The 26,949-nt window shown below is 40.7% G+C and overlaps 5 protein-coding genes across 5 annotated transcripts in view; all 5 read left to right on the top strand.

Annotated features, from left to right (window-relative positions):
* The first annotated feature begins 290 nt into the window (after nt 1-290).
* LOC139373725 (homeobox protein Hox-A11a-like) lies at nt 291-3,272 on the top strand. Its single transcript, XM_071114628.1, has 2 exons — nt 291-1,117; nt 1,960-3,272. Exons 1-2 carry the CDS (start codon nt 475-477, stop codon nt 2,190-2,192), a joined length of 876 nt encoding a protein of 291 aa, XP_070970729.1. The 5' UTR covers nt 291-474; the 3' UTR covers nt 2,193-3,272.
* Nucleotides 3,273-4,784: 1,512 nt separating this feature from the next.
* Nucleotides 4,785-10,600, top strand: LOC139373724 (homeobox protein Hox-A10-like). Its single transcript, XM_071114627.1, has 4 exons — nt 4,785-4,846; nt 6,422-6,615; nt 7,740-8,771; nt 9,594-10,600. The coding sequence occupies exons 3-4, from the start codon at nt 7,883-7,885 to the stop codon at nt 9,866-9,868; spliced, it is 1,164 nt and encodes a 387-aa protein (XP_070970728.1). The 5' UTR covers nt 4,785-4,846; nt 6,422-6,615; nt 7,740-7,882; the 3' UTR covers nt 9,869-10,600.
* A 1,935-nt stretch (nt 10,601-12,535) lies between these two features.
* LOC139373723 (homeobox protein Hox-A9-like) lies at nt 12,536-17,171 on the top strand. The gene is made up of 2 exons (XM_071114625.1): nt 12,536-15,681; nt 16,073-17,171. Exons 1-2 carry the CDS (start codon nt 15,132-15,134, stop codon nt 16,315-16,317), a joined length of 795 nt encoding a protein of 264 aa, XP_070970726.1. The 5' UTR covers nt 12,536-15,131; the 3' UTR covers nt 16,318-17,171.
* Nucleotides 17,172-20,860: 3,689 nt separating this feature from the next.
* On the top strand, nt 20,861-24,693 carry LOC139373722 (homeobox protein Hox-A7-like). Its single transcript, XM_071114624.1, has 2 exons — nt 20,861-21,280; nt 22,754-24,693. The coding sequence occupies exons 1-2, from the start codon at nt 20,920-20,922 to the stop codon at nt 23,134-23,136; spliced, it is 744 nt and encodes a 247-aa protein (XP_070970725.1). The 5' UTR covers nt 20,861-20,919; the 3' UTR covers nt 23,137-24,693.
* A 307-nt stretch (nt 24,694-25,000) lies between these two features.
* Nucleotides 25,001-26,949, top strand: part of LOC139373719 (homeobox protein Hox-A3a-like) — a 35,908-nt gene continuing 33,959 nt past the window's right edge. Inside the window, exon 1 of the mRNA XM_071114616.1 lies at nt 25,001-25,215. The gene's annotated coding sequence lies outside the window, so the exon portion shown is untranslated. The remainder of the gene's footprint in view (nt 25,216-26,949) is intronic.

Raw genomic sequence — 26,949 nt, 5'->3', positions numbered from 1 at the left:
TAATCCTTCGATAGCAATATGTCACTTCTCTACATTTTAACAACCAATGCAATTATATATTTTTTTCTGACTTGCAGCATATAAGGGAATTAATTTTAGACCGACATAGCGATAAACCACCAATGTCAAGCTTCAGGACAACTTGCAGTCTGTCCCACACTCACACTCAGTCACTGAATAACTCCTCGTGCTCGCACACGCGCGTTCACACTGACTCACACATACACTCACACACCCTCTCTCATTGCGCACACACACACGCTCTCATACACGCGAAAGCTGTCAATTTCTGCCGCTGGTCACGTGACCCACGCCTCCCTGGAATGGATGGAGATTGCTCTCCACGTCAGCCTACGTCTAAAAATTTCTGCCTCGCGGACCTGCTTCAAAGAGGCAAGAGCCAGGGCGCTCCAGAGCCATGTAAAGGGCGGCTCTAGAGGCATGACCCACATAGAGTAGTAGAGTGAAGGAGTGATGGATTTTGACGAGCGGGTCCCCGTCGGTTCGAACATGTATTTGCCCAGTTGCACCTACTACGTCTCGGCGGGGGCAGACTTCTCCGGTCTACCCTCGTTTTTGTCCCAGACCCCGTCTACTCGGCCCATGACATACTCGTACTCCTCTAACCTGCCTCAGGTCCAGCCGGTGAGAGAGGTGACGTTCAGGGACTATGCCGCCATTGACGCGTCCGGTAAATGGTCACACCGGGGGAACCTGCCCCAGTGTTACCCCACCACGGAGGAAATGGTACATCGGGACTGTATGTCCTCGCAGCCCACCATGGGGGAAATGTTTGCCAAGAACAACCCTACCGCCGCTGCTGCGTATCACCACCACTCCGGCGCGGGCTGTGCAGTGTCCAATTTCTACGGGAACGTTGGCAGAAATGGGGTGCTGCCCCAAGCCTTCGACCAGTTTTTCGACACAGCGTACGCCAACGCCTTAGAAACTCCGTCGTCTAACGACTACTCAGGGGACAAAACGGCCACCAAGCAGACAAGCTCCGCCGCAGAACACGAGCCATCGTGCCGGGAAACGGAGGGGAAGGAGCCGCGCGAAGATACCAGCAGCCCGGAGTCCTCTTCCGGCAACAATGAGGAGAAATCGAGCAGCAGCAGTACGTATTAAGTCAGCACCCTGGTTATGAGAGAAAGTTTGCAATCTAGCGCGCTGCAGTTAAATTTTTTATATGCTGTTTTATAAGCGTATAAGGTTTATATAGGGCCTGTAGATTTCCCCCAACACAACTTTGTTATAAACTACAGGATCACGTGCTTTGAATTGAAATTGGCTGTGAAAGACATCAGGGCTAGTGATTTTTCTAAACATTCCCTAAAGTATAAAACAAGCACGTAGTTATGGCTGTGAATTGTAAGGTAGCCCTAACACTCCTGGTCGAACATTCATCTTTTGAATCATAAATGTAGCCTAATTTCACGGGTTTCTTGGCGTTAAAATAGCACTCCCGTGTAATGAGGGTGGTGCCTCTGGTTTAGGGGTTAGCACATTGGAGCTCGTGTCCTAAAGCAATCAGTCAGACTGTTTTACACTAGTATGATGTTATTTCCTAACGTGAGAAATCATGACGCTGATCAAATATCATCTATTGATGTGTTATTACTGTATATATTATTTAAAAATTAATTTAATTTTGTCTATACATACATGCATGCTTACATGCATGCTGCAAACTGTCAATGATCATGTATTAGTGTACATTCCTATCCAGAACACTGCATATGCTATTTCATGGTTTCATATTGTAATTTAAATCACTGCATAATTAAGCTGTAGAAATGAAAGGTTATGGCAATATTTTATTTGGATTGATTTGGCCAATGCGTAATTATAGTCTACCTAAAAGCCTATATAACCTTGCCTATAAATCCTATAACATAGTCATGGATAATTTGAGATATTTAGATGTTTTTATATGACCGACATTTTCTTCTCTTCTAGATGGACAGAGGACTCGTAAAAAAAGATGTCCTTATACAAAATATCAGATCCGAGAACTGGAGAGGGAGTTCTTTTTCAGTGTGTATATCAACAAAGAGAAGAGACTGCAGCTCTCTCGTATGCTGAACCTCACCGACCGCCAAGTGAAAATCTGGTTTCAGAACCGAAGAATGAAGGAAAAGAAATTAAACAGAGACAGATTACAATATTACACCACGAACCCGCTGCTTTAGGAGTGACTTGTCATATGCGTTTACAGACTTATTGACTCGCTGTGGTCTCTTTCCCCTGATATATGTGTCAGCAACAACAACACAACAACAGCAATGGCTGTAGCTGCAACACGATGCTCAACTGTTAATTTCAAGTTCGTGGACAGGCAACATAATCTCTCCTGATTTCAAACCGTTTGGGAATGAGCATGATTTAACTGACACACTGACGGCATTTTGGCCATTAGACTTAAAAAAAATATTTAAAAAAATCTGCGGATGTTGTCCTCACCAAGACTATGTTCTCTTTCTTGTGTATCCTAATATTATTGTGACACAGAGTCGCCTTCATTTTCTTCTCAAAAGGCGGAGAGCCTTATCAGTCTAGCAATGACTGACCGGGGTGATTAAAAAAATACATCCTCTTGTAAATTAAGTTTTCGGTTTTTAAGATCGTACAAGTGATGACGTGGTAGGACTATAGGTTTCCTGTGACAGTGAATATGTGATGTTGTGCATTTAATAATGGAGGCTAGGACTTTGGTGTGACCAAATAATGAGACTTGGGAGGGTGAGATTGTAAAGTGTCTTTTTTTGTAAGGTTATTTATTTTGTAGCCACTAATTTCCTAAAGAATACCAACTGCAAAGCTCTATCAGTAAAATTATAGGGATTCGGTGTTACATTTTGTTGACCCCAAACCCTCTACCATTGTAATAGTTTCAAAACAATACATGTAATCTGGTTGTTTATATTTTGTGTACTTGATTACCACACCCAATTTGGCTTTGAATTTGATGTTAATGCACGGAAAACCCACAATGAGAAGAATGTTAACCCCATACAGACAGAACCAGATATAAGCTTGTTTAACCTCATTGCTGTAGCAGCCTATAGTCGAATTGTTGCCTTGCGACCTGCGTGTAGATAGTACAGGTAACGGACAAGGCCGCAGTCTTTTGATACCCAGATTGAGAAAATATGCATCCAGGTTTTGTTCAAATAGGACGAAATATGTTTTCCATTATTCACAGGTCTTCATGTTTTTCATTGAATTAACATGAATGTTAAATGCGTTTTGAATATACTGTCAGGGACATAATATTGTATCAACTGCTTGTTATGTCCGACACATTCTGTATTATCCTATATTTCCAAATTAAAAATGAAAATATTATTGAAGGAATGTACAAATGTGACTGGTTATTGTACTCAGACTCGAAACTGTTTTGAAAGCTGTTATTTCCGAACACTTTACCTTCGCATAGGCCTTCTACGCACAACTCAAAACATTTTACGCACAAAAATAAGACAAGAAAATATAATTTTTCAACCTGTTTTGTTAATTAATAAATTATAGATTAAACATCCAACATTTGGTAAGTATGTTTAAGAGTAATTTACTCGAATTTGAAACCTTATTCGTGTGAACTAGATTTATGTGAGAGATTTATTGATTAATACCATTATTTCTTCAAGCTACTAAGATTACTTATTTATCGTAAAAGTTGATATGCACATACATGTTAGGCTACTCATTAGTTAGACTTATATTCCTTATTTGTGTGACGTTGTATTTTGTAATGGCTTTTGCTCATTGCAATTTTATAGGGTGACATGCATGTTCCCACTATAGTCAAAAACTGGTTGAATAAACGTTGTTTCCACGTAATTTCAACCAAGAAAATCAATGTGATTACTTTGAATCAACGTGGAAAACGTTTTGGATTTGCAAAAAGACATACATTTATGGGGGGGGGGGGGGGGGTTCACCCAACTTTTAAAGTAAATCCAATGACTGGGAAATTGTTGGTTGACTTTACGTTGAATTCACGTTTGTTGGCAACTCAACCAAATTTAAATCAAAACTAGACGAACTGATGTGCCCAGTGGGTTATCGCTCAATGGAGTTCATTCATTGGCTTTGAACTTTGAATATTTTTGTCTCAGTTACCCACAACGCTGTGGTAAACAAGCCTAATACAGTCTCCATATGCATCTAATTTTCATTCACCTGCTTGTGACTTGTCTCTCACAGATAAGATTAAAACCACCCCTTCTTCCACAACATCCTCCTAAGTGAGAACCGCCATATTTGCTGTTATTATGACTCTGTTTATGAGTGCCAGCCGCAGCGCAATGGCGTTCATATATGACAGTCAAATGGGCCATTAACGCAGAGAGAGAGAGGCTGAAGTTTATGGTTGCCTCTCTCCGCCATAGTCCGGCCTAGCCTTGCCAGGCTCATCCTTTATGGCGCGCTGGAATTCCGTCCCTAATTACTAGACATCCTCCCCGTTGCCGCAGCAACGCGACCATAAAACCTGTCTGAGAGTCTGGAGCATTTGTACAATTGGAGTGCAGTGCAATAAACCGTCTGAGACCCAAGGTTATTCACTCTCTTACCAAGGAGACGAGAGCGACGATTGAGGAGAGGACGGATAAGAAAAGCCTCTGCTTCGACTTCGACTTCATTTGAGAGTGCATGTCCCCCATTGCAGGTTGTCCTTCTTGGATCAGAGTAGTGGCCATGGCCTGGTGCTCATTCGCAGACGCTTCCTCCTGCCACCGGGCGGCGCTGTTGAGATCAAAGTCATTGCCGTGGATCTTTTCATCTGCAAGAAGAACCCAGCGTAATAAACCTTCAAGATTCTCGAGGGAAACTTGAAATGCAGGTAAATTCTCGAACAACGCCCTTGCATAGCTTAATATTCTGTGAGATAACTGGCTTATCCTGTAAATCGATCCTTTGAACAGTTTTATTATGCCCTGCTGTATTTAAATATTTATTTAATTTAGCTGTTTTGATCATTAGGTTGCACATGTCAATATGGTGGTCAGTATTAGAGAATGATTGGCAGTAGAATTGCTGAGGGCCTAGCTAAGATATGAAATGTAGTAACCTAATAATGCTGTGCGATGCTGTGTGCTCTGCTAATTTTGTTGGACTTGTATATTTTATATGTAGGCTATGAGCAAGGCCCAAAATATCTTGCAAAATCTATGCCCAAAATATCCAGCACACAGGCCTAATTTAAGATATCGAGGCTATTTACAGGCTGAAAGTATTCTTTCTCAATCAGGGACAGATGTAATTAATGTCTTATCTGAAGTTTTTCATCATTAAATCTTCAGTCAGCGGGTGTTAAATATATATATATATATATATATATATATATATATATATATAATTCATGATTTTTCTGATGACCTGGAACTAATGTACGCCCTCTTAAATCACAAAAATCACCTATGAAGTCACTACTCTCACTCAAAGCTTAGCTTTTTGGACTCAATCTGCCTTTGGTGTCCTTCCAGAATGCATTACACTCTGGGCGGTGCCAAAGTATAAATTATGTGATTGGGAAAGTATTTGATTGTGAAACGCCAGGAACGTGTGTCCCTTTCCTTCCTGTTATAGAAAGCTAAACAGAGGGGGAGAGATTCGGTATCAGTCCAAGAGGCGAGGGGGGTTCTCCATGGCTGTTGCATGCGCGTGGACTCCCATCTCCTACTCCTTTGTTTCTCGTGAAAAATAAATACTTCCGCCGGATGTAATAAAAATCCGCATTATTGTTCATAACTGCACACGCGACGAACATGATCCGTTCGAAACGGTCTCCCCGGCCACCATTATATGAGGTTGATCAAAGGCATTGGCCAGAGTAAACTGTTTTGGTGGAAATGATAGCTGGACAGCTGTGAAATGAAGATTTAGTAGCCACAATTAGGCTAATAACTGTAACACGGAGATATAACTGATAGGCTACAAGTCAATACAGGAGCGTGTGCTGACGTTTCCGAGCTGCATGTGCACAACATTAATTAATGTCAACATTGAGTGTTGAATTTCCAATGGCTGATACTTCATAAGATCATAGTATATTTTTTGCTGACATAATGTTATGCAAAGTTTACTCATTGTTAATTTTATAGAACAGGCAAATAAATGATTGGCGCACGGCATTTGTCCCCGGTATATAGTCAACCCCAGTTATGCATTTTCCTTCCTTATACTTTAGAATTGAATAAACTAATACCAGTTTCACATCTATGTTTAATTGTGAGACATATTATATTAGATGTCATTTTTCCTGACAGTGGAATTTGAAATAATTTCTAACCCTCGAGTAGCCTATATCACACTAGACCTACAACTATGTACCTATATAATGATGTATAAATGGGCATCTAATGGGCATGCTGTTTTAACATGTTAATGTATAATTCTATTTCCATTTTGCCTTCAGATGGACACCACAGGGTGAAAACCGAGCCGGGAGGCCACAAGACACCTGGTCCTGGTAATGGTCAAAGCTGTCCGATATTAACTTCAACCTGGGGATGGAGAGAAGGCGCAGCACACCATGGACGCAACAAAATGGAGGGATACCAATTGTGTCCCTATAATACCCCTAAAAGGGAAAGGGAATAACCTAAGCAAGTACGTAAGCATGGTCATTGAAACCCCCAAAACATAAATGTGTCCTTAAATGTATACCTATAACCCACAGTGATGTTATGCACGTGTGGTGAGTTGTGTGAATAATGCATGTATAGATAGGACATGGCACACCTTTTTATATTTCGATAAAATCCTAGTAATTAACATCTGCAATAGTTTTTATTTTACAATGCCTTTAGGCTATAACACGCTTTTACACATGGTAATCACACACAATGTACATCAGCAGGCGTTATGTTATCATGCTTCGATGCTAAATGTACAATTATTTACAATTAATCAGACACCCCAAAATAATCTAGTGCTGCTATTTGAGTCAGATATACACAGTCTCTTTTGATATCACCATATTTATATCTTATATATATATATATATATATATATATATATATATATATATATATATGAAATAGATGTAAAGCAACAACTCCTTTGAACACCGATGCAGTTGCCGTGCGTGAAGCTTATTATGTTCCTGGCAATTAGGCCTGCTGCCTTCATCAGTCTTTTATTTCTCTAAAATCCATTAACTTGTCAAGGAATTAGACCCACGCAGTGATCTCTTTTATTAAAGCACTGTAAAGGAAAGTGTCGTTTTCTTTTCTTGTTTACGCCCTGTTTACTATACCTGTTTGAACCTGGGAACCTTAATGTTGCCTTACAGGATTGTTGAAAATGTTTGCGCATGAAAAGGCTGTTGCGTCTGTGTCTTATTTGAAACTAAAATGGTTTCCATGTTGTCTTCTTCTGTGAGATATATGCATATGGAATGTATTAACTATAGAGACATAGGGAGCAATAGGGAGCCATATAGGGCTTATAGCAAACGAATACTTTTATTATAATACTTTTATGTTATGCACAGTTCAAACGGATAGGGGTTCAGACAAACTTCTCTTAATGCTGCAAACCAAATTGATAGTCGATAGGTATGCTGCACAACCCCCCTATGCGCATGCATGGGCGTGCATACACCTCTTTTTTTATTTTCGAATGTTTGCATTCTGCACATAGGGCCTCGCCCCTCCGGCGTTATGGTGGTGCATTAAAGCGAGGTGAGAGATACCCACTGATTGCTGTGCTGTCTCCTTTATCTGCCTCAGACCCATGATGGATATGGTCCCGGTTGCTACGTGGCTCTGGAAGGGGAGGGGCTCTGCGTATCCGAGCGTTCCTATTGGCTCCAGAGTCTGCACGGTGGAGAGGGGGGTACCTCTAATCATATCCAGCATGTTTTGCACAAGAAATGTCAACCAGAAAGGGCTATCTTCTCCCCTCGCCAAAATACACCACAATAATGGCATGCTCGGACAGCCCCGCAGGAAACGCGTTTTTTGTGGATTCTCTGATCAGCGGCCGGACCGAGGGTGGAGGGGGACACTACTACCCGGGCAGCAGCGTGTGTCTGCCCCATAACGCCGCATCAGAGGTGTCTTACGGGCTACAGAACTGTGGATACTTCCCAGGTATAGGCAAGCGGAGCGACGCAGGTCCCCAAAACATGATGTCTGCCGCGTCAGGCGCGTATATGTCAGGCATGGAGATGTGGATGGACGCGCAGAGGTCGTGCCGAATGGACCAGCAACAAACTGTGGGTCCCCAGGTCGCGCCCTGCTCGTTCCCGCCGAGCATTAAGGAGGAGAGCGCGTACTGTCTCTACGAGCCGCAGAAGTGCCCCAAAGCCTCGACCGCCGAAGACCTGACGTACTCCAGGCTAACCACGACAGGCCCAGGTTCAGGCTCATGCACAGTCACCGACGGTGGCGGTGGTGGGGGTACTGTACCAGTGCCTGGCTACTTCCGCTTGTCTCAGATGCACGCACACTCTCATAAAGTTTACCACGGCGCCCAATCGAACCCCTCTCATTCTCACTTTGGCCTACACCCCCCTGCACATACTCGCTTCCACACCCCGACCCCCCCACCGTCCTCAGCCTTAGCCTGCTCAGCCACGGCGGCTTACAAGAGAAGAGACACCGAGGAGGCTCTGTCTTCCGGTACCGCGTCCCAGCCCCAGCAGACGCACGCCCCACTGGGGGACGAGGAGGCACGAGCGTCCTCCGACGCGGAACCTTCATCTCCCGAGGAAGCTGCAGAGGAGCTCGAGAAGGAGAAGCCAGCGAAAACACCTAAAGGTGAGCTGAGGTCATTAAAAGGTGTGGTCACTCACTCTGCCACGGTTGGTTTTATTGCGTGCTGTATAGTAAAGCAGGTATGGGGATGCGTAAAAAGGTTATATGGTAACACCTGGCGAAAGACATTCGGGTGTTTTTATTTAGTGATTATATATGGTCTATGTGGTCTTGCCGTAACCCAAAGGCTAAATGTTTTGTCATTAGCATTAGCAGAGGAGACACCATGCTTTAGTTCAGAGAATTTCGCTGCCTAAAAGTCAAGCGGGTGTTAAAGTTTTGAAAAAAGAATAGAAGTAAACCAGTAAAAATGCTGTGGTAAAAAAACTTGTATTATTAAAAATGAATGCAATTACTTGCTTAGGCTTAGACTACTGCAGGTTTATTTGACATTTTAGGTCTTTGTTTCTTTGGACAAAAAATGACTTGACTGGCACCCAATTTAGGGCTAACAAATCGTATATCTACCCATAAACAAATAGGCTACTAAAACCGTTTTTATTTTGGGGCGGTGATATTTGTTCTTATTATAGTAGATCTAGAATGATAGAAAATGTTATACATTTCTGATTTTCTTTTGTTATTATTAGCAAATGTTTCAAGTCCAAGCAAAGTACACAAGGCCATGGAACCGTCCTTATGAAAATACCTATATCAAACACACACACACACACACACACACACACACACACACACACACACACACACACACACACACACACACACACACACACACACACACACACACACACACGCACACACACACAACCTATCTTATATCTTACATAGTTGATAGCCTGAAAACATGTATACCATTTTCTTTAGGAGACACAGAAAGCGAATGCACGGCCAACTGGCTAACAGCAAAAAGCGGACGGAAGAAACGTTGCCCATACACCAAGCACCAAACACTGGAGCTCGAGAAGGAGTTCCTCTACAACATGTACCTGACTCGCGAGCGTCGCCTAGAGATCAGTAGGAGCGTGCACCTGACGGACAGGCAGGTCAAAATATGGTTCCAGAATCGCAGAATGAAACTGAAGAAAATGACACGGGAAAACAGGATTCGTGAGCTCACGTCAAATTTTGGTTTCTCGTGATCACTTTGAATGTTTTCAATAAGCTTTGTATTGAACTAGCTTTAGTTAAAATGCAAGATGTAAAGGGCACATCTTTAATAGGCCTACATACAAACCTTGTCTTTGCATCGTCCTATATAAGCTACTGGTAAAACGTGAATGTTATTGGGTTGTCTCTTTTTCTTTCTTTTTGTTCGTTGCTTCGGTTCTATTGCTGTCACTTGTTGGGATAGGTGTGTTGAGTAAAACAATGGAAGGAATTTGCTTTGGGTCTTATAGGATTGTAGCCTACTTAAAATACTTAAAAATAAATATATGTTTGTTGTAGATACAAATATAAATCGCAATTGATATGTACGTTTATATTGCATATATGTGGGGAGTTTCCTTTACATTTATACTGCATGAAACAACATGATTCAAATCCATCTTTTCCTGCATTTTGCAATGTGGATCACACTAAAATGTAAGGCCTGTAAGGGAATAAGATGAGTCGCCCTGTAAATGTATTCTTCCGATGTAATGTTTGGAGATATTATGATGAGCTGATTGTAAGTGTACATAGAACAATATACATTTGATCCACTTTAGGATAATATTGTTGTGCAGACTCGAACTAAGGGAAATATAGGCTACGTGAGCAGTCTACATTGTGAAATTGTTTTTATTGTGTATATCATTATGTACATATGAGGTTGTGTTTTCGTGTATTGCGTAATAAATTATCAGTTCACAAAAACTGGATTAGTATGCTTTTGATGTCCTTGTTCAGAACTCTGTATTTCTCGCTAATTCTTTGTCTGTAAAGAGAATAGGCATTTTGTACAGGCCAGTTGAGGTTGTAAGTGCACTTTGGGTTGCTTGTGCATTGCTTGGCTTTTGTCTTCAGAAATGTTTTTAGGATCCATGGAGTAGCTCTCGGAAACGATTTAGAAATGACACCAGCCATTATGTCTAGGCGGTATAGGCATAGGCACTGCAAGCCTAACCGGCTTTAGTAGAGTTTTATGACTTGCTCGTATATGACGATTTTCACTCTCCCCAAAGACTGGCTTCAGTTGAGAGAGCCATTAAGCCGGAGAGGAGGCTAGAGACAGTCGTAGAAAGTTACACTGCATTTAGACAGAATTAGACGAAGTCATCCTATTTTTTCTTGTGATTGGAATAGCGCAATAACTTCGATGAGTGGGTGAGTCAATTTGTTGTTTTGGATTTGGGTTTTCGGGACACCACATGTTTAAAACATTCCGGTTTCCAGCGAAAGATTTTATACTGAACATGTAAAAACATTGTAGGCTATTTTTAATGCAGGCCTATTATGAAAAGCATGGGTGATTGAGATCGAAAACCAAAAGAAGACGTGGCGTTATACATTGGCTGCTGTGCGTCTTGAGGCGTCGAGCGGACTGTGGAGTGGTTTAGGTAGTTTCATGTTGTTGGGATCCATTTTCTACCTCTACAACACGAAACTGTCTTAATTGGCCCAGTTTAATACATCGAAACGTCAGTCAACTTAATCTGGGACACGTGCAATTTAACTGGATTTGATAATATTGATTAGTATTGGGAGTGTTAATTGTGGTGACATAAATCAAAAATAGGACCTTTCTTATTGCCTTTACCTGTTGGGAAAGACTTGCTTTCGTGTATATCTCTTATCATATCGTCAGTAATATTTATACAAACTCTATTTGTTATTTTTCATCGTTAAATTAAGCCCTGGATGCCTGCGTCCTATATTTATCTTGGTAAAAGCTCAGCTATAGGAGAGTTGGACTTGGAATTAGCGTCAAGCTATAAGCATGTTTTCTGTCAGTCGTGACGCGGCGACGTCAGACAAGGCCTCGGTTACGACCACTGCATTGGAAAGGAAGGGGAAGTTGAGTGGGCAACAGCGACCTCAGTGGCGCGCCGCTGCGCAATATAGCCCGAACACAAAAGAGGCGAAGGGCTTTATGGCGATATTTAGATCCGCCAGACAAGCTGTTATCTGTGGGCAAAATAAGTAAATAGCCCCTGCGGTTAACTGGGTCCGTGTTGAAAAACACCCTGATTTAGTTTACAGCCTTAAAGTGCCATTGCCTTCCCTTGTGTCTTTTCTTTTGAAGATGCCTGTCTGTTCTGTGTTTTAGTGCGCATAGCCTTTCCCTATCCACTATCCTCTTTGTTTGTTTCTAATGTCTCTAACACATTTTCATCCATGCCTTATCTGATTCTGCACAGTGGTATACGTTCGAGGATGAAATATTATCTGTTCAGTTATGTGTGTGGCATAGCCTACTGTTTTTTCATTCAGTAGGAAAATATGCTGGAGTGGATTCTTTAGCAGCAGTGAACCGCCTGTGGCCATGTAGGGTGTTGGCCCAGCTTTCACTTTTATTGGATGGTAATAAATAGAACACGTATTCTGTGTGCAGCTATCTCCATTCTCTAAGGCTATGGTGGGGGGGGGGGGGGGGGGGGGGGGGGGGGCAAGGTTCGACACAATGTCTGTAAAGTGTTACGCAGGCGTTTCCTCTCTTCCTACTAGTCCATATAGTATCATATGTTGTGTCCAGACTTGGGGTGCACGTTCAGTAGCTTCTCACCTGCTCTTGAATTACCCCACATGTATTAGTTTGTGTTGTGTTGCTTATCCATTCAAAAGATACACCTGAAAATCAAAAGCATATATAGTGTAGGCTTGACTATAATTTCCAGCGTCCCTGGCTTGGTTTATATTTCGTGTTTCAAGTTTTAATGTCACATGCACAATTACAGTGAAATGCCATTCTTGCAAGCTCTAACCTCAACAATGCAGTAATCAATAACAATGTAATACCAAAAATAACATGAGGTAGACCCAAAACACACAAGAAATAAAAATAAGAAATGAGAAGTATACGCGAAAGTAAGTCCGCGTACTATATACAGGGTCAGTCAGTTCCAATGCCATATTTACAATGTGCAGGGATACTGCAGTGGTAGAGGTAGATATGTAGGCAGGCCTATAGTAGGCAGGCCGATATGTAAGGTGACTAGGCATCAGGATGTATGATGAACAGAGTAGCAGCAGCGTATATTATGATTGTATGTCAACGGGTGTGTGTACAGTCAGTATAAATGTATATTATTATGTGTGTGTGAACAAATGATGGAGTGAGTGTTTGTGTGTGTGTGTTGGATTATCAGTGTGCGTGAGTGAGTGTGTAGTGAGTGTGCATAGAGACTTTGCAAAAATAAAATACAAGGGTCAACTCAGATAATCATTGTAGTCATTTTGCTAGCTATTTAGTTAGCTATTTATTACTCTTATGGCTTGGGGATAGAAGCTGTTCGGGAGCCTGTTGGTGTCAGAATTGATGCACCCGTGCGGAAGCTAAGAGGACAGTCTATGGCTTGGGTGGCTGGAGATTGAACATGTGTTAGATTTCTGCTATCAAATTTGATTACAACGTGATCTATGTGTCTGAATGACATAAACAACCCCATTTGTAAACTATCTAGTGCCTATCTATTATCTATTAGTTGCATGTAAATGTCACGACGTAGGCCGATCTCCATTTTTTTGTATGGAAACTCTTAAACTTCTAAGTGATTTAGTAGTTTACATAATGCTATCTTTGTTATAATTTTCTACTTAATAGTGCATTGTTGTTTTCGTTAGCCACGGCGGATTTCATAATTGGCTCGATAGTGCTGATATTTGTAATAGTGCTTGTGTTTCTTATGATAGTGGTCTCTCATAATAGGTTAATAACATTCCTAGTAATAATAGGATAATGTATTTAATAGGATAATGTATTTAAAAAAGAAGCCAGGTATCGATTTACATGCTACTATGTGCACACTATTTTCTACGACGAGTTTTCATAATTGTCGTTTATTTGTTTTAGCTGAATGATTTAAATATGCCACAACTAGGCCATGCTTTTATGCTTCACCATTAGGCTATTGAGATACATGAATAAACATGTATGTTTTCTGTAGGCTCAATATAAAAGTTGTTTAATTCCTCAGTTCTGTTTAATAACCAGAATACGTTTTTATCTTGTCCATGGATATACGAATATAATATTAGCCTAGGACAATAACATTATTTTTTTTCCAAATGTATTTTTTTAAGACATCAGTAAATTAACGAACATATTAGGGTTCTATAGCTGTGAGTAAATGGGCCTACTATGCAAACACAAATACAATTCTATACTAATTTCCATTTTCATGCTCAAAATAATCTTACATTTACTGAAATAATGTTTTTTTTCTCCAGTAGCTGACATATAAACAATATCATAGGATGTTGAGGAAATAACAAATGAAACTAGTCAGATATTATTCTCAGCAGGGTTTTAGTCCGAATAGTCTTTAATCTGACACTATATTATTATTGTATAATACCAAACTAATATGTTAATAGGCTATACAAAATAGCACGATATAGCACAACATTATGTGCTTATCTTTAATAGGGGGTGTGCGTAAACCGTTTTTTCTTTGGGAATGTTTGGTCATAACTTTCTCTGGTTCGAAGACAATGAAAATATGAAAGGTTGAAACATTTTGACGGAAGATGAAAGAGGTTACATACTAGGATGGAAAGCGTCCCAGAGCATTAGTTTTAAGGAATAATATCTACATAATTTACCTTCTTTTGCGCCATAGAAAGAATGCAATTTCAGACATTTGGTTTTGTTAATAAGCCCCAATATGGAGAAGTTATTCTGGTTAATTTCAGCCACTGTGTGTTTTGTTGTGAGAATCATTGGTAATGCTTATTACCCTGTAGCGTATGTGTAGATATCCCTCGTTAAATGTGTGTTTTACCTAATTTGGGGGATTTACTGACCTATGCTAACAGACAGATACTTTCAATGGTATTTTTTATTTTTCAATTGTATTTTTCTCAATGGAGTTCAGCCTCTCCCTTGTCACGGCCCAACATTTATATCAGAAATTGCGTACTAATCATATAAAATAATAATAATTTGCTTTTAAAAATAGACGTTGTCAGGTTTTAAGACAAGAGACCCGCAAGCATTTAATAGTCAAAGGGATTGATTTATTATTTATTGTTCAGCCTTTGTGATCACGTGCGCGCATCACCCAATCGAATGGCAGCCCTGCGTCCGAACTATTAGTAGACTGTAGTTCTTTGTGGTGCCAAGTTGCTACTTGATTTCTTCAGATTTTTATTTTGTGAGAGTGGGGTTTAGTGCGTGTGTATGTGTGTGTGGTGTGTGTGTCGCGCTTGTATTTGTAAGTATCAGTGTAAGTGTGCGTACATGTGAAAGTCTCTTTTGCCATGTCGACATCTGGAACGTTGACTAGCTACTACGTCGACTCCCTCATCTTGCCTGAGAGTGAGGCGCTCTCCGCGCCCAGATACTCCTCCGGTCCGGGGGGGCTCCAGCACGCGAGGCAGCCCACATCGATCACCGATCACACTGAGCTTGGGCCCTGCACCTTCCCGACGAAAGCCCCGGTCTTCAGCCCGTCCTGGGGCCATGTACCGACCCAGTTTCCAGCCGCCGTGTCGTCGGTGTACCACCACCCTTACGGGAATCACCGAAGTCCGGCTCCAGGCGACCTGGAGGGTCGCTACATGCAGTCCTGGCTGCTGGAGCCCATGTCAGGGTCCTTGCCTTTAACTGGATTACCAACGAGTCACCACTACGGGATCAAATCCGAGAGCCTGGATGCGGGAGCGGACAGCGTGCTGCCTGGATCCCACACCGCGCTGCTCCTGTCCGATTTCGCCGACGGAACGGCGGTGACTGCATCCCCGGTGGACAAGGACACACTACCAGGCCAGACCGGGGACCTGAACGAGGAGAAACCGGCCCTTGATCCAAGTAAGTGCTGCTTCATCCTTTGACATTTGGCCATGCTATGTTCTGTAAAGCTGCAGGGATGCAGATAGAAATGTGTGAGTAGTAGAGGGGGCGCGTGTTTGAAAATATGCCATTCAAGGCGTGCCATTCATTTATAGCGACTTGATAATAGGCTAGCGTTCTCTCACTCATTTCCGTGTTCTAATAATATGGGTTTCAGATTTTAAACAGGAGCAAGAGCCAAGTATGGGAGTGCATTGCTACTTTGGAACGCATTTATATTTTTATATTCAGAATTAATATCCAGAGCTTTTGTTATCAGCCTCGTCCCTTGTGGGTCATATGTTTGTAGGACATTTTGCCCAGCAGCACCGGGCTCACACCAGTCTCGTCTCGCACTCCCTCTCTCCAGATAACCCGGTATCCAACTGGCTCCACGCTAGCGCCACGAGAAAAAAGCGCTGTCCATACACCAAGCACCAGATCCTCGAGCTGGAGAAAGAGTTCCTCTTTAACACGTACCTCACGCGGGACCGTAGGTATGAGGTCGCGAGGCAGCTCAACCTTACGGAGAGACAAGTCAAAATCTGGTTTCAGAACCGCAGAATGAAGATGAAGAAATCTAATAAAGATGGTGGACCAAAAGATGATTTATAGGTATGATTGATTGAATGAGAACGTAAAAACATATCCGAAATAAGGTGGATATCTGTGAAAAGGCTCTTTCTCTGCTGGACTGCATTTTTATAGTCGTTGTTTCATTGTTTTATCCCTAACAGAAGCTGTTATGTGTCTTGTAAAAAGCATGTCCGGCTCTACTCGTCGGTTTGATGCAACTAACTACCTTTATATTGCACAATTTAGCAGTGCGCATTATTTTTTGTTATTGTTATTAGGATGTTAATGACTGAATTAAAGCCTCGGCTGTGAGGGCATCTGTGTAAGGCATGTACCCTATTAATAGGCCTGTTCTCTGTGCTCGTTTGTGTGTGGATGTGAGTAGCTATGTGTGTGTTCTCTGGTTTGTAGATATAGGCCTATGTGTATTTCAGGTTAAACTGAATTTAGTTTCAAATGTTTTTTTGTTGTCGTTATTTCAACTATTGGTCGATTTGAGTTGGAGGGATAGGCTAAGGTAATGGTGGCATTTTGAAGCGGGTGCATGAGCATCAAAAAGCCTCTTTAAAATGCATATTGGCCTGTTGATAATGTTACTAGAAGCTACATACAATGATATTGTCTCTCAACTACCTATAATTGCAAGAAACTAATTTCATTTTTACATTACCTTTCGTTGTGAAGAGACAGAATGCTTGTATAGATCGTAAACTATGTCTGAATTTCAGGGAGTAACATTTGAGAGGACATATTTGTTAGAAAGGAGAGAGACTAAATAAACAGAAACACTGTATGCTACCTAATGAATACCTCATGGTCTGGGGACTTTCAGATTCTTGGTTCTCAAATGTAATTTCTACTATTTATTGAATAAAACAAATGATATCTGCGAATGCAGCCACGTTGAATTATTATAATTCCTTTAGCATTTGCATGTCACTGTTCACTCTAAGATTTAATTCAAATTAATGTGATGCTCTAAAAGAAAATGATCAAATTCTTAACGCTATTGACACTCAGATGTATTGTAGTTTACCAAATGTAATGTGTATAGGACTATTCTAACATTAGTTTGCACATATATTTTCTCTCAAACAAAATATTGGAATAATACTAGCAAAAACACTATTCACGGGGTGTTAGAAAATAATAACAATTACCCATTTATTTCATTTTCCGTGAGGGAATTCGATATTTTGAACGCGCACTTTGTTATTCTTCCTTCAAGCTCGCACGCAACACACACACACACACACACACACACACACACACACACACACACACACACACACACACACACACACACACACACACACTATAAACGGTGTATGTGGGGGGGGGGGGGGGGGGGTTCAAACAGTCTGTAGTCCGGGAAAACAGGCAGGCCCGGCGGATCGCTGCACGCTTGCTGGTCTCCTCTGCACTGCTCCGCGCGCCTTGGCAGAGGAGGTTGTTAGCTGTATACAGCCATAAAAGACAATTACCACTATAACCGTTTATGGGGTGCAAAGCGCTGCAGGGCGAGAGGACACAACACAAGAAAGATGTCGAAAGCTTTGACAGCTGATGCCTAAAATAATGTAGTATATGTATTCTTCAGCTATGATCTGACACCACCGCTCAGTTTAGACACGATGCTTCTGGACACATAATGGTCGCTATGTTTTGAAACCGTCAACATGAGCAGGGCGGTCGACGTTTTCAGCGTTCAAAGATTTACTATTTAAAATGTAGCTTTGGCGTCATTCAGATTACAATATATTTTATCTGAGCTTCTATTTAACATTTGTATCAAGAATGAGTTAGGTCTATTGATGTGGGCCGGCTTCCACCAAAAACCTTTGGATTATAAATCTAGAGAAGTTCCCTCAAATCTGCGCTGTAGCCTACCAAGCAATTTATATCGACAAAGAGTAGCCAATAAAAATTTAAATTATAGATAGGCCTACTTGTGAAATAGGCTACAACTGAACCTTGGAACTGTCAAGCCACATCCTCACAGAACCGCCCTTGGTTTATCAGACAACATCAGACACGCACATATATTTTAATGCACGAATATATTAGCTTTAGTAAATAAAAACAAGGAAATTGCAGTTGTATGGAGCCATATAGTGGTGTTGTGACGCGCTAGGCCTCGAGGACGCAGATGGACCCCAAACTTCAAAGGCTCAGCCAGAGACATAGCAATAAAACGCCTGGTCTGCTATACTGTCTGGCATTCCACTTTTAATGGGTTTATGGCCGTCCAGACACAATTAGACCGTTTCCAGAACTCGGCACCCATTTGTTTTTTCTCTTTTCTGTGGGACTGCAGCATGGACAAAAGGCCTAGCGGAAATGATCAGCTTTATTGGCCTCTCCCCCGAATGTTGCTCGCCGGACTCATGGTCATCTCGAGCGACCCTTTGTTTGTACCTGGCCTGGGAAAGTTCTCTCTCAGTTTCTCTGGTAGTAGCTAGTGTTCTGTTCACGCGCTGAAAAAACAAAAAGGGCAATAAAACAACAGCATTATATGAGTCAAGACCTAATCTCAGTATAGATGAGACCAACATGAACATTTTAGATATACTACTCTCGATTGTCACCATCGGACCTCCATCATCTGTATTCCATGTGGAAATAGAACTGCAGGCAATGAGAGCCACATACATTAATCGCATTCCTATTATGTGATTTATTTATGTATTTGGCCCCTAATGGGGAATGGGTGTGATTGCAGTTCTCAGGGCACTGCACCTTTTCCACCCTGCAACTACGTGTAATGACCAGAGGATGGCGCTGATGTTCCATAACAAGGCTCAAAATGGCCTCGTTTAAACACTTTTTTCTGATTATTTTCGGATGAACATATTTTGACATGTTTTGGCCTATTGGTGGATTTTCGTTTTATAACATTGTAATTCTAATTGATGCTTGCTATTATAGTCTTTATAATGATGTTAGCTCTTGTAGACGTTGACACATCCGCGGCAGTATTTAATATTTAATAATAATATACATAAAACATTTAAAATAGTACGCCTTAGTCTAGTCAAAAAACAGTTTGTACGTGTAGGCCTATATTTTACTTGACGCTACAGAAAAACCTGAAACGTAGTTGTTCCAAATGAAAGAAATCAGGCTTTTAGAAGGCCTAACTATTATAGTTCAAATGTGTTTATTTCCATCTTTAGTTTAGGCCTATAGGAATAGAAACCATAAGTAGTGCTTTCTCAACAAATGGTTTGTACATATGATTCGTAAAGTAATTGGAAAATAATTTGCCCTTTTCAAATAGGCTTATCTTTCATACTCTACATTTGCAATAGCCCTACATAAAATGTGATATGTGTTCAATTTGCTTTAGGCTAATCCATTTTTGGAATATTATGATATGGCGTACTAAAATATCATATGTTTGGTGGTATTTAGATTAGCCTAAATGGGTTAAATAATAAAATAATACAAAAGTAGTAGACGTTTAAATGTAGCTCTGCAAATAACGTTGTTAGTTTTAAATATTCAAATTGACTTATTTAATTTGCTTACCTAACTTTTATGTTTTCAGTTAATACTTTGTTTAATCTAGCATTAGGTTACCACTCAAAATAATTCTCAAATATTTCACTTAGGCCTATACTTACTTGCAACAATTCATTTTATATCATCTTATTTGAGACGCAACAATGGTAAGTGAAAATATTTACAATTGTAAATGGTATTATTTCAATCACCACAATATGAAAGAAACTATTGTAAAATGTTTCAACTTTGAATTGATCAGTCCTTTGTAGCCTATAATATAATTATAATGTTTTGATGTTTGTTGTGTCACATAGTTCAGTTTTACCCATATGGAGAAATATATTTATATGAATTGAACAAAACCTTTTGAATGAGTACACAATGCATTTGTATACTCTAAATTGTGTATAAATTACAGATGTTATGAGGTGGTGAAAACGACTGTATTAGGGTGGTATTATGGTGTTTTATGGTCTAGTATGGTGTAGTATGGTGTGTTATGAAAGGCTAAATGCCACAGTGTACGTTCATTTTATTTTGATGACATTGTATTTTGTGTCATTTCATATGTATAGGCTTCCCACAGTGTTTATGAGAGGGTGTGTGTCCAAAGAGAAGAGAAGGTGTGTGTGTGTGTGTGTGTGTGTGTGTGTGTGTGTGTGTGTGTGTGTGTGTGTGTGTGTGTGTGTGTGTGTGTGTGTGTGAGTTAATCCTGGGAAATTCCATGGTAACAGAGTGATGCTGAGACTCAGATTGTCCACTTTAAAAGGTCTAACAAAAAACAATGATTGCAAAGTTTAAAAAATCATACAACTCTATGCACAATGGGTACTTTTATACATTTCCACAGTTTTTTGTTTGACATACATTTTAAAGTGAAAATTCGGAGTCTCACCATCACTCTGTTACAATGGAATGGCCCTCCTACTCTGCAGTCTGTGCATTATAATGAAATCTCTGGCCCCGCCGGTGATTGGCTACATCGGTCACAGGGCTGGATCACGTGGGTGAGTTCTTTGGTCCTGGGGAAAATGGGGTTTGGTGTAAATCCAGGGTGTATTGCTGTCATATATCACACTACCTCGTAAAAACGACACTGAAGATTCTGGCCCAACAAATCACAGAGAAAAAAATATGAGTTCTTATTATGTGGATGGTCTTTTTAACAAATATACGGCGAGCGGTTCTTTCTTCCCAAACGCAGACCTAGGTTCGTGCACTCTTGTACCCGATGGAGAAGGACCCGCATCTTCTCACAACGCCGCAGCCCCTGCCTTCCCACCGTCCCTGTCCGGACTTTACAACGTGAACAATGCAATTTACCAGAGCCACCCGATGTTTAGCCCTGGTTATGGCCAGGGGCCGGACATTCGCAGTCTGCACTGCAGCTCCTTCGACCAGAGTCGTCTGTTCGGGGACAGCTGTGTCCAGCCGGGGCCCCTCACCTCGCCAGAGGACAAACACTACCGGATGTACCCCTGGATGAAAACATCAGGTACTGTCTAAGATGAGTCCTTCCTTCCCAACCGGCTCCTGCAGAGCTCTGCTGTAATGTCAATGAATCTACAAAACATTGGGATACTTACCGTAGTCTTAATGGCGCAATTAATTACTTGAAGCCATTGGTATTTCATGGAAATAATTGTTCAACTTTTATTGCGCAAGTAATGAGTTCTGTGGCCATAAATGTATTATCCCTTCGCTTCTGCAATGCTTTTTGACTCTGCTTTTACTCCCCTTTGTGACTATAAAATACCAGACTATGTAACGACAAAATAAAGGAAACACCAACATAAAGTGTCTTAATAGGGTGTTGGGCACCACGAGCCAGAACAGCTTTAATGCTCCTTGGCATAGATTCTACAAGTGTCTGGAACTCTGTTGGAGGAATGCAACACCATTCTAACACCAGAAATTCCACCATTTGGTGTTTTATTGATGGTTGTGGAGAATGCTGTCTCAGCCACGCTCCAGAATCTCCCATAGGTGTTTAATTGGGTTGAGATCTGATGAATGAGTGGGCCATCACATGTGGTTTACATCATTTCCATGCTCATCAAACCATTCAGTAAACACTCGTGCTCTGTGGATGGGGCATTGTCATCCTATAGTGGCCTACCCAACATTTTAATATATGACCCTAAGCATGATGGGATGTTAATTGCTTAGTTAACTCAGGAACCACACCTATGTGGAAGCACCTGCTTTCAGTATACTTTATATCCCTAATTTACTCAAGTATTTCCATTATTTTGGCAGTTACCTGTATGTTATAGTGTAAATCAGTGACAGTGCGCTCTGCAGTTCAACCTTTTCAATGGGATAAGGATAGCAGATGTGATTATCCTCATCAGTTTCAGAAACCTTTTTGTAGACATGGATATAATCTATATTAATGGTGGTTGTAAATAATATCAATGGTTGGAGCAGTGGTAGCCTATTAATAGTATAGTTTCTGGCTAGCAGGGAATTGGTAGGCAAGCCAGTGTTTAATAAAGATATACCCTACCAATGAAACTAGCAGTAGTAATTGCTTAAGGGCTATGTGGGTATGACCTAGAAGTGGTGGACAAGCACATGCTTCTAATTGGAGAGGCATGCAGTGCATTAGCTATAGGCTACAGGCTAGAATCCCAGCTGGAATATTTTTAATGGAAGGAAGTCTTTAAAAAAATAAAGTTTATTGAAGTGTATATAGGCTACATGAGGCAAAACATCATTGACTGTCATTTTGAGAAAGACATCTTAGTAACAATGTCACAGGCACAAAATGTTTTTATTTATTAATTGATTAACTTCTATAGAAATAATACATGAATGCAAAATCACAGAATTGTCACATATGTCATTATCAATATCATGATATAATCAGAGTTATTACATATGCCATGCTTGTGTAGAACATGGTTTTAGTGTTGTAGTATTTTTATTCTTGGACCTAGCAGATTGAAACCCTTTTCTCTTGTAGATCCAAACCGAAAGCGTGGACGTCAGACCTACTCCCGGTACCAGACACTGGAGATGGAGAAAGAATTCCACTTCAACCGGTACCTGACCCGTCGTAGGCGCGTGGAGATAGCACAAGTGCTCTGCCTGACCGAGCGCCAAATCAAAATCTGGTTCCAGAACCGGAGGATGAAATGGAAGAAAGATCACAAGGACGAGTCCTCGAGCTCGACCCCCGGTGCCACCAGCGAGGACGTAAACGAGGATGATGACAGTGATCCGGTAACCGACGGACAGTCCAAGGCCGAGGACGCCGAGGACGGAGATTCTCAGTCCACCCGTGTTGCGTCAGAAACCCCTGCAAGAGGAGATGGAGACAAGGAGGCGATTAGAAACACTCCATAAATGTTCATATTGGTCACTAAGGAAATGTTCTAGATGCAGACTGTCACAGAATCGATACACTCTGTTCGATCAGAGCTTAGAAGCCTGATTGGGGAAACGACTTGCAGAGCTGAAATTGAGACGCACTAATTTAATATATACAAGCTAGTGAAAACACTGGCTATAGCTATAAAAATGAATATAGCTAAAGGGAGATGAAAGGGAACGGATACTACCTATTTACTCTACGCTATTACTATGAAAACTCAATTTGATCTTTGAATGTAGAACAAGTATACTGTAAATGTTATACAATATTTAATGTTAATCGTTGGGAACTATTAGATATTTTACTACTGAAATAACATTCCTGAACAGAGAACTACCTAAGGCGACAGTTGCATTCATGCAAAGAATTTACCTCCAGTTTCAATTGACTTCGAGGAACCTTTTTCGCACTCTTTTTGTCTCTATTTCAAAGCGAAATAAATGCAAATGTTGAATCATCTGGTGAATATGGCTTTAACGTTTAACTGTAGCTTATGAACGTTGTATTGCGCTGCTGTCTGTTATCATGTCTAATGTTGTGAGAGCTTGTCTTTTGGGGTCGAGATTTGTAGAGATTTGAATAGATATTTGCATGATTTCCAAACAGCAATCAAAAAAATGAATTGTCCAATTTGTATACCCTACCTCAGATTTTACGTCAGAGACTAAACCTAAAGCCTACTACTGTCTCACTGAATTTCAACACTGCCTAAGAAGGACTTATAAACACTGTATTGTAACGTCGTGTTGCTATTGTATTTTCATCTCCATTTTTGCTTTCAATTATTCTAACTAGCTATAGCCTAGGGTCAATATCATTGTTATGGACGTGAGTGTGTCTGCTTGCACGTGTAAGTATGTAAGTTAGGGAATTTGTGTGTTTGTTTTATTTGAATCTAGGCTATAGAAGAGAAGCGGTCCAATGCTCAGAAATGAGCATTTGTTTTGCAATGTGACTGGTGTAAATAGACTGCATTCGACACTCACCGCTTTCCCTCTGTGGTATTCATATTGTGACATTATGTAAGATGCAATAGTAATCGAATAAAAACAAGACCATTCGGTTTGAAAAATAGCTTCGTAACGAATTTCCTGTAAGCCAACCATACATTGATGAAATCTTTAGCCAAAACGTTATGAAATTCAACTTACATGCCAAAATCGATGGTACTACCTACCCTACATTAGGCATGAGTGACATTTTCACGTTCATTTAGTTATTCTAACAAGAAATACTGAGCCTACAAATACGCTATTACATAAGAACACGGTGGCCTATTTTAACATAGTATATTTAGCACGAAAAGTGGAAAAAAAATAGATTAAACCAATGCAACATTTGCTTAATAAAGAGACGAAAGTATGTTAACTATGAGGACACAGACTGTACAGGCTGTGTGTGTGTGTGTAGCCTATTGTGAAGGGGAAATTACTGCATTCACCCTCCTTTCGGTAAAATGGCGCCCAAGTTCTGACCTGCCCGTCCTCTCCCTCTCTGTTTCTTCCCCTCTCTCCTCCTGTCGCTCTCTCACTGGGTCATAAATCCGTTGTTGTTTATGAAAATTTACAACATTGCAATGCAACTTTACGAGGCTCCTCGGCTCCCCATTGGTCGCCGCTGGTCATATGGCATGGAGCCGTGAACATGAACTTTTTATACATAATTTCCTTTTCCAGAATAGAACCGCACTCATTTAAAAGCCTGTGTCTGCCATCCAACCCTTTCTGTAATGTAAAAGCTTTCGCTCTTCCATTTCTTTTCGTCGTGGGTAACGCTGTTTTTCTTTTTAGTTGTTGTTTATTTAACACGCAGTGCAAGGAGCAGTTCCCTTCTCATGGAACCGGACGGTTTGGATTCATTACCGGGGTCCTCGTGACGGTTTGGCACATTGGACGGGTTGAGTGCGTCGTTGCCTGATCCCGGGAGCGTTTGGATTTGTCCAGGATCCAGCTGTCAGAACAGGGGATCTGTTCGCTTTGCGCCAGCAGCACTTGTCCGTCCTCTCCCTGTGACATCACCACACACCATGAGACCCGAACACCTCACATACGGTAAGAATACTACTTGCTTATCATGATTGGATATGATTTTGTAATCATGCAAAATCATAATAGAGTGAGCATTCAAGTAAAAACAACTTTCTATGCTTGTTTAGTTTTAAATAGCGATGGCTTTCAGAAGAGTGGTTGGAATGTTGTGTTGTAGGGTTAAACGGATTATGTCCGAAAATGTAATTTGATAATAACAATATTATAATTATTTGCATGATTAATATCAATGCTATTTTCAATTTTCTATTTTTCAATGCTATGCTTGATTGTGGTCTCTGCGCTTGACCTATCTAAATATGTTATTCAGTACTAATGTAGGCAAATGCTCTTTCATTATCAGAATTTGAATAATTTATTGGCGATGCATGCTATTTGTGTTTATTTGTTGCTATTCAAATGGGATGGTCTTTCACCAGCTCCGAATTGGAACTGTGGCCAATAGGCCTACTCATTGTCGCCCTCTTGTGGGAGAAGTGTGGTGGTGTTTTGGTCACAGCGTTCTGTCCATTTTCTCTCATTTACATTCTGTGTTAATTGTGCCAACACAGAACTTCCCTTTGTCTTTTTATTCGTGCTATTCGTTAAACCATAAAACAGGGTTGTACATTGCTGTTTGTATCATGATAGCATGGTTTCGCCAGATGTTGCAGTTGTTTTGATTTGAGGAAATTATAGATTCGTTTAATCTAGAGTATTCTTGCTCCAGTTTTCCTCTCCTCCATGATGTAACATCAGAACCACATCATCGAAAGAACCTTTTATCAATGACCCATTAATCTCGATGATGTTCACACTTATAATATTTAGAAACGATATGGCTACAAAAAATATGCTATTAATGCTATTTTGCTGGTAATATGCTATTCATTTTCATAAGAGTTTTAAATCCTCTACATTGGCACTGCATAAGGCCCAATATAGCTGGAATGTATTGTTCTGAATAGCAGTAGTGCTCAACGTTTTTTAATTAAACTATATGATAAATGAGCTAATACTACATATATTTTGTCTGTGTAAATTCAGACTAGATATAGAAAATGGCAAGGTGTAGGGTTATAAAATAACCCGCAGAATGGTCAAACATCAAGACCTGATGACGACATAACACCGAAGGAAATAAATGCAATCATTATGAGCACAGGCAGAAAGAAAATACACTCCCCCTTAAAATGGAGTTCTGGTTGTGACAACAGATGGTCAAGTGTTCTTTACATAAGATCACTGGACATCACAGAGAGCCAGAACGTCACAATAGACACCATTCATTTAACAATAGATTGTCACCTCCAAATGATGTCATAGAATAGAACCTGTGAGACCGAAACGTCACAATTGATATGGCAAGATTATTACCTCAAAATATGACACAAATTAGACACCGAGAGACCGAAATGTCACAATAGGCATCAATACCATGGAAAAAGTACCAGACAATCGCCTATTGTTGTGATGCATTTTATTACTGTATGCGTGCGTGTCAGTTTGCATAGTTTTCTTCGACGAGTTGCGTTTTAGAATTTAATCCGTTATGGTTCACCTTTTAAATGTGTTTTTGGAGTTCCGTTTACCTTAGTGGCTCCAATTCAATATCCTCCTCGATATTTACAGTGGTAATGAAACTAGTCAAGAAAACATTTCATATATTCAGATTAAGAGTGTTTAATAGTCACATGTACAGTGTTGCAGGTGTGATTGCAGGGTACAGTGAAACCCTTAGGCTCCGAGCTCCAAACA

This window comes from Oncorhynchus clarkii, chromosome 18 (genome assembly GCF_045791955.1).
Source record: "Oncorhynchus clarkii lewisi isolate Uvic-CL-2024 chromosome 18, UVic_Ocla_1.0, whole genome shotgun sequence".
NCBI lineage: Eukaryota > Metazoa > Chordata > Actinopteri > Salmoniformes > Salmonidae > Oncorhynchus > Oncorhynchus clarkii.
Note: the sequence above shows the minus strand (reverse complement) of the source record. Positions and strands in the feature narration are given on the sequence as shown.

Excerpts from the sequence above, each read along its gene's own strand:
- LOC139373725 (XM_071114628.1), top strand. The coding sequence starts at position 475 with ATGGATTTTGACGAGCGGGTCCCCGTCGGTTCGAACATGTATTTGCCC. Across the intron at positions 1,118-1,959 it reads GGAGAAATCGAGCAGCAGCA|ATGGACAGAGGACTCGTAAA; the intron begins GTACGTATTAAG and ends CTTCTCTTCTAG.
- LOC139373724 (XM_071114627.1), top strand. The coding sequence starts at position 7,883 with ATGTCAACCAGAAAGGGCTATCTTCTCCCCTCGCCAAAATACACCACA. Across the intron at positions 8,772-9,593 it reads GCCAGCGAAAACACCTAAAG|GAGACACAGAAAGCGAATGC; the intron begins GTGAGCTGAGGT and ends CATTTTCTTTAG.
- LOC139373723 (XM_071114625.1), top strand. The coding sequence starts at position 15,132 with ATGTCGACATCTGGAACGTTGACTAGCTACTACGTCGACTCCCTCATC. Across the intron at positions 15,682-16,072 it reads GAAACCGGCCCTTGATCCAA|ATAACCCGGTATCCAACTGG; the intron begins GTAAGTGCTGCT and ends CCCTCTCTCCAG.
- LOC139373722 (XM_071114624.1), top strand. The coding sequence starts at position 20,920 with ATGAGTTCTTATTATGTGGATGGTCTTTTTAACAAATATACGGCGAGC. Across the intron at positions 21,281-22,753 it reads CCCCTGGATGAAAACATCAG|ATCCAAACCGAAAGCGTGGA; the intron begins GTACTGTCTAAG and ends TTTCTCTTGTAG.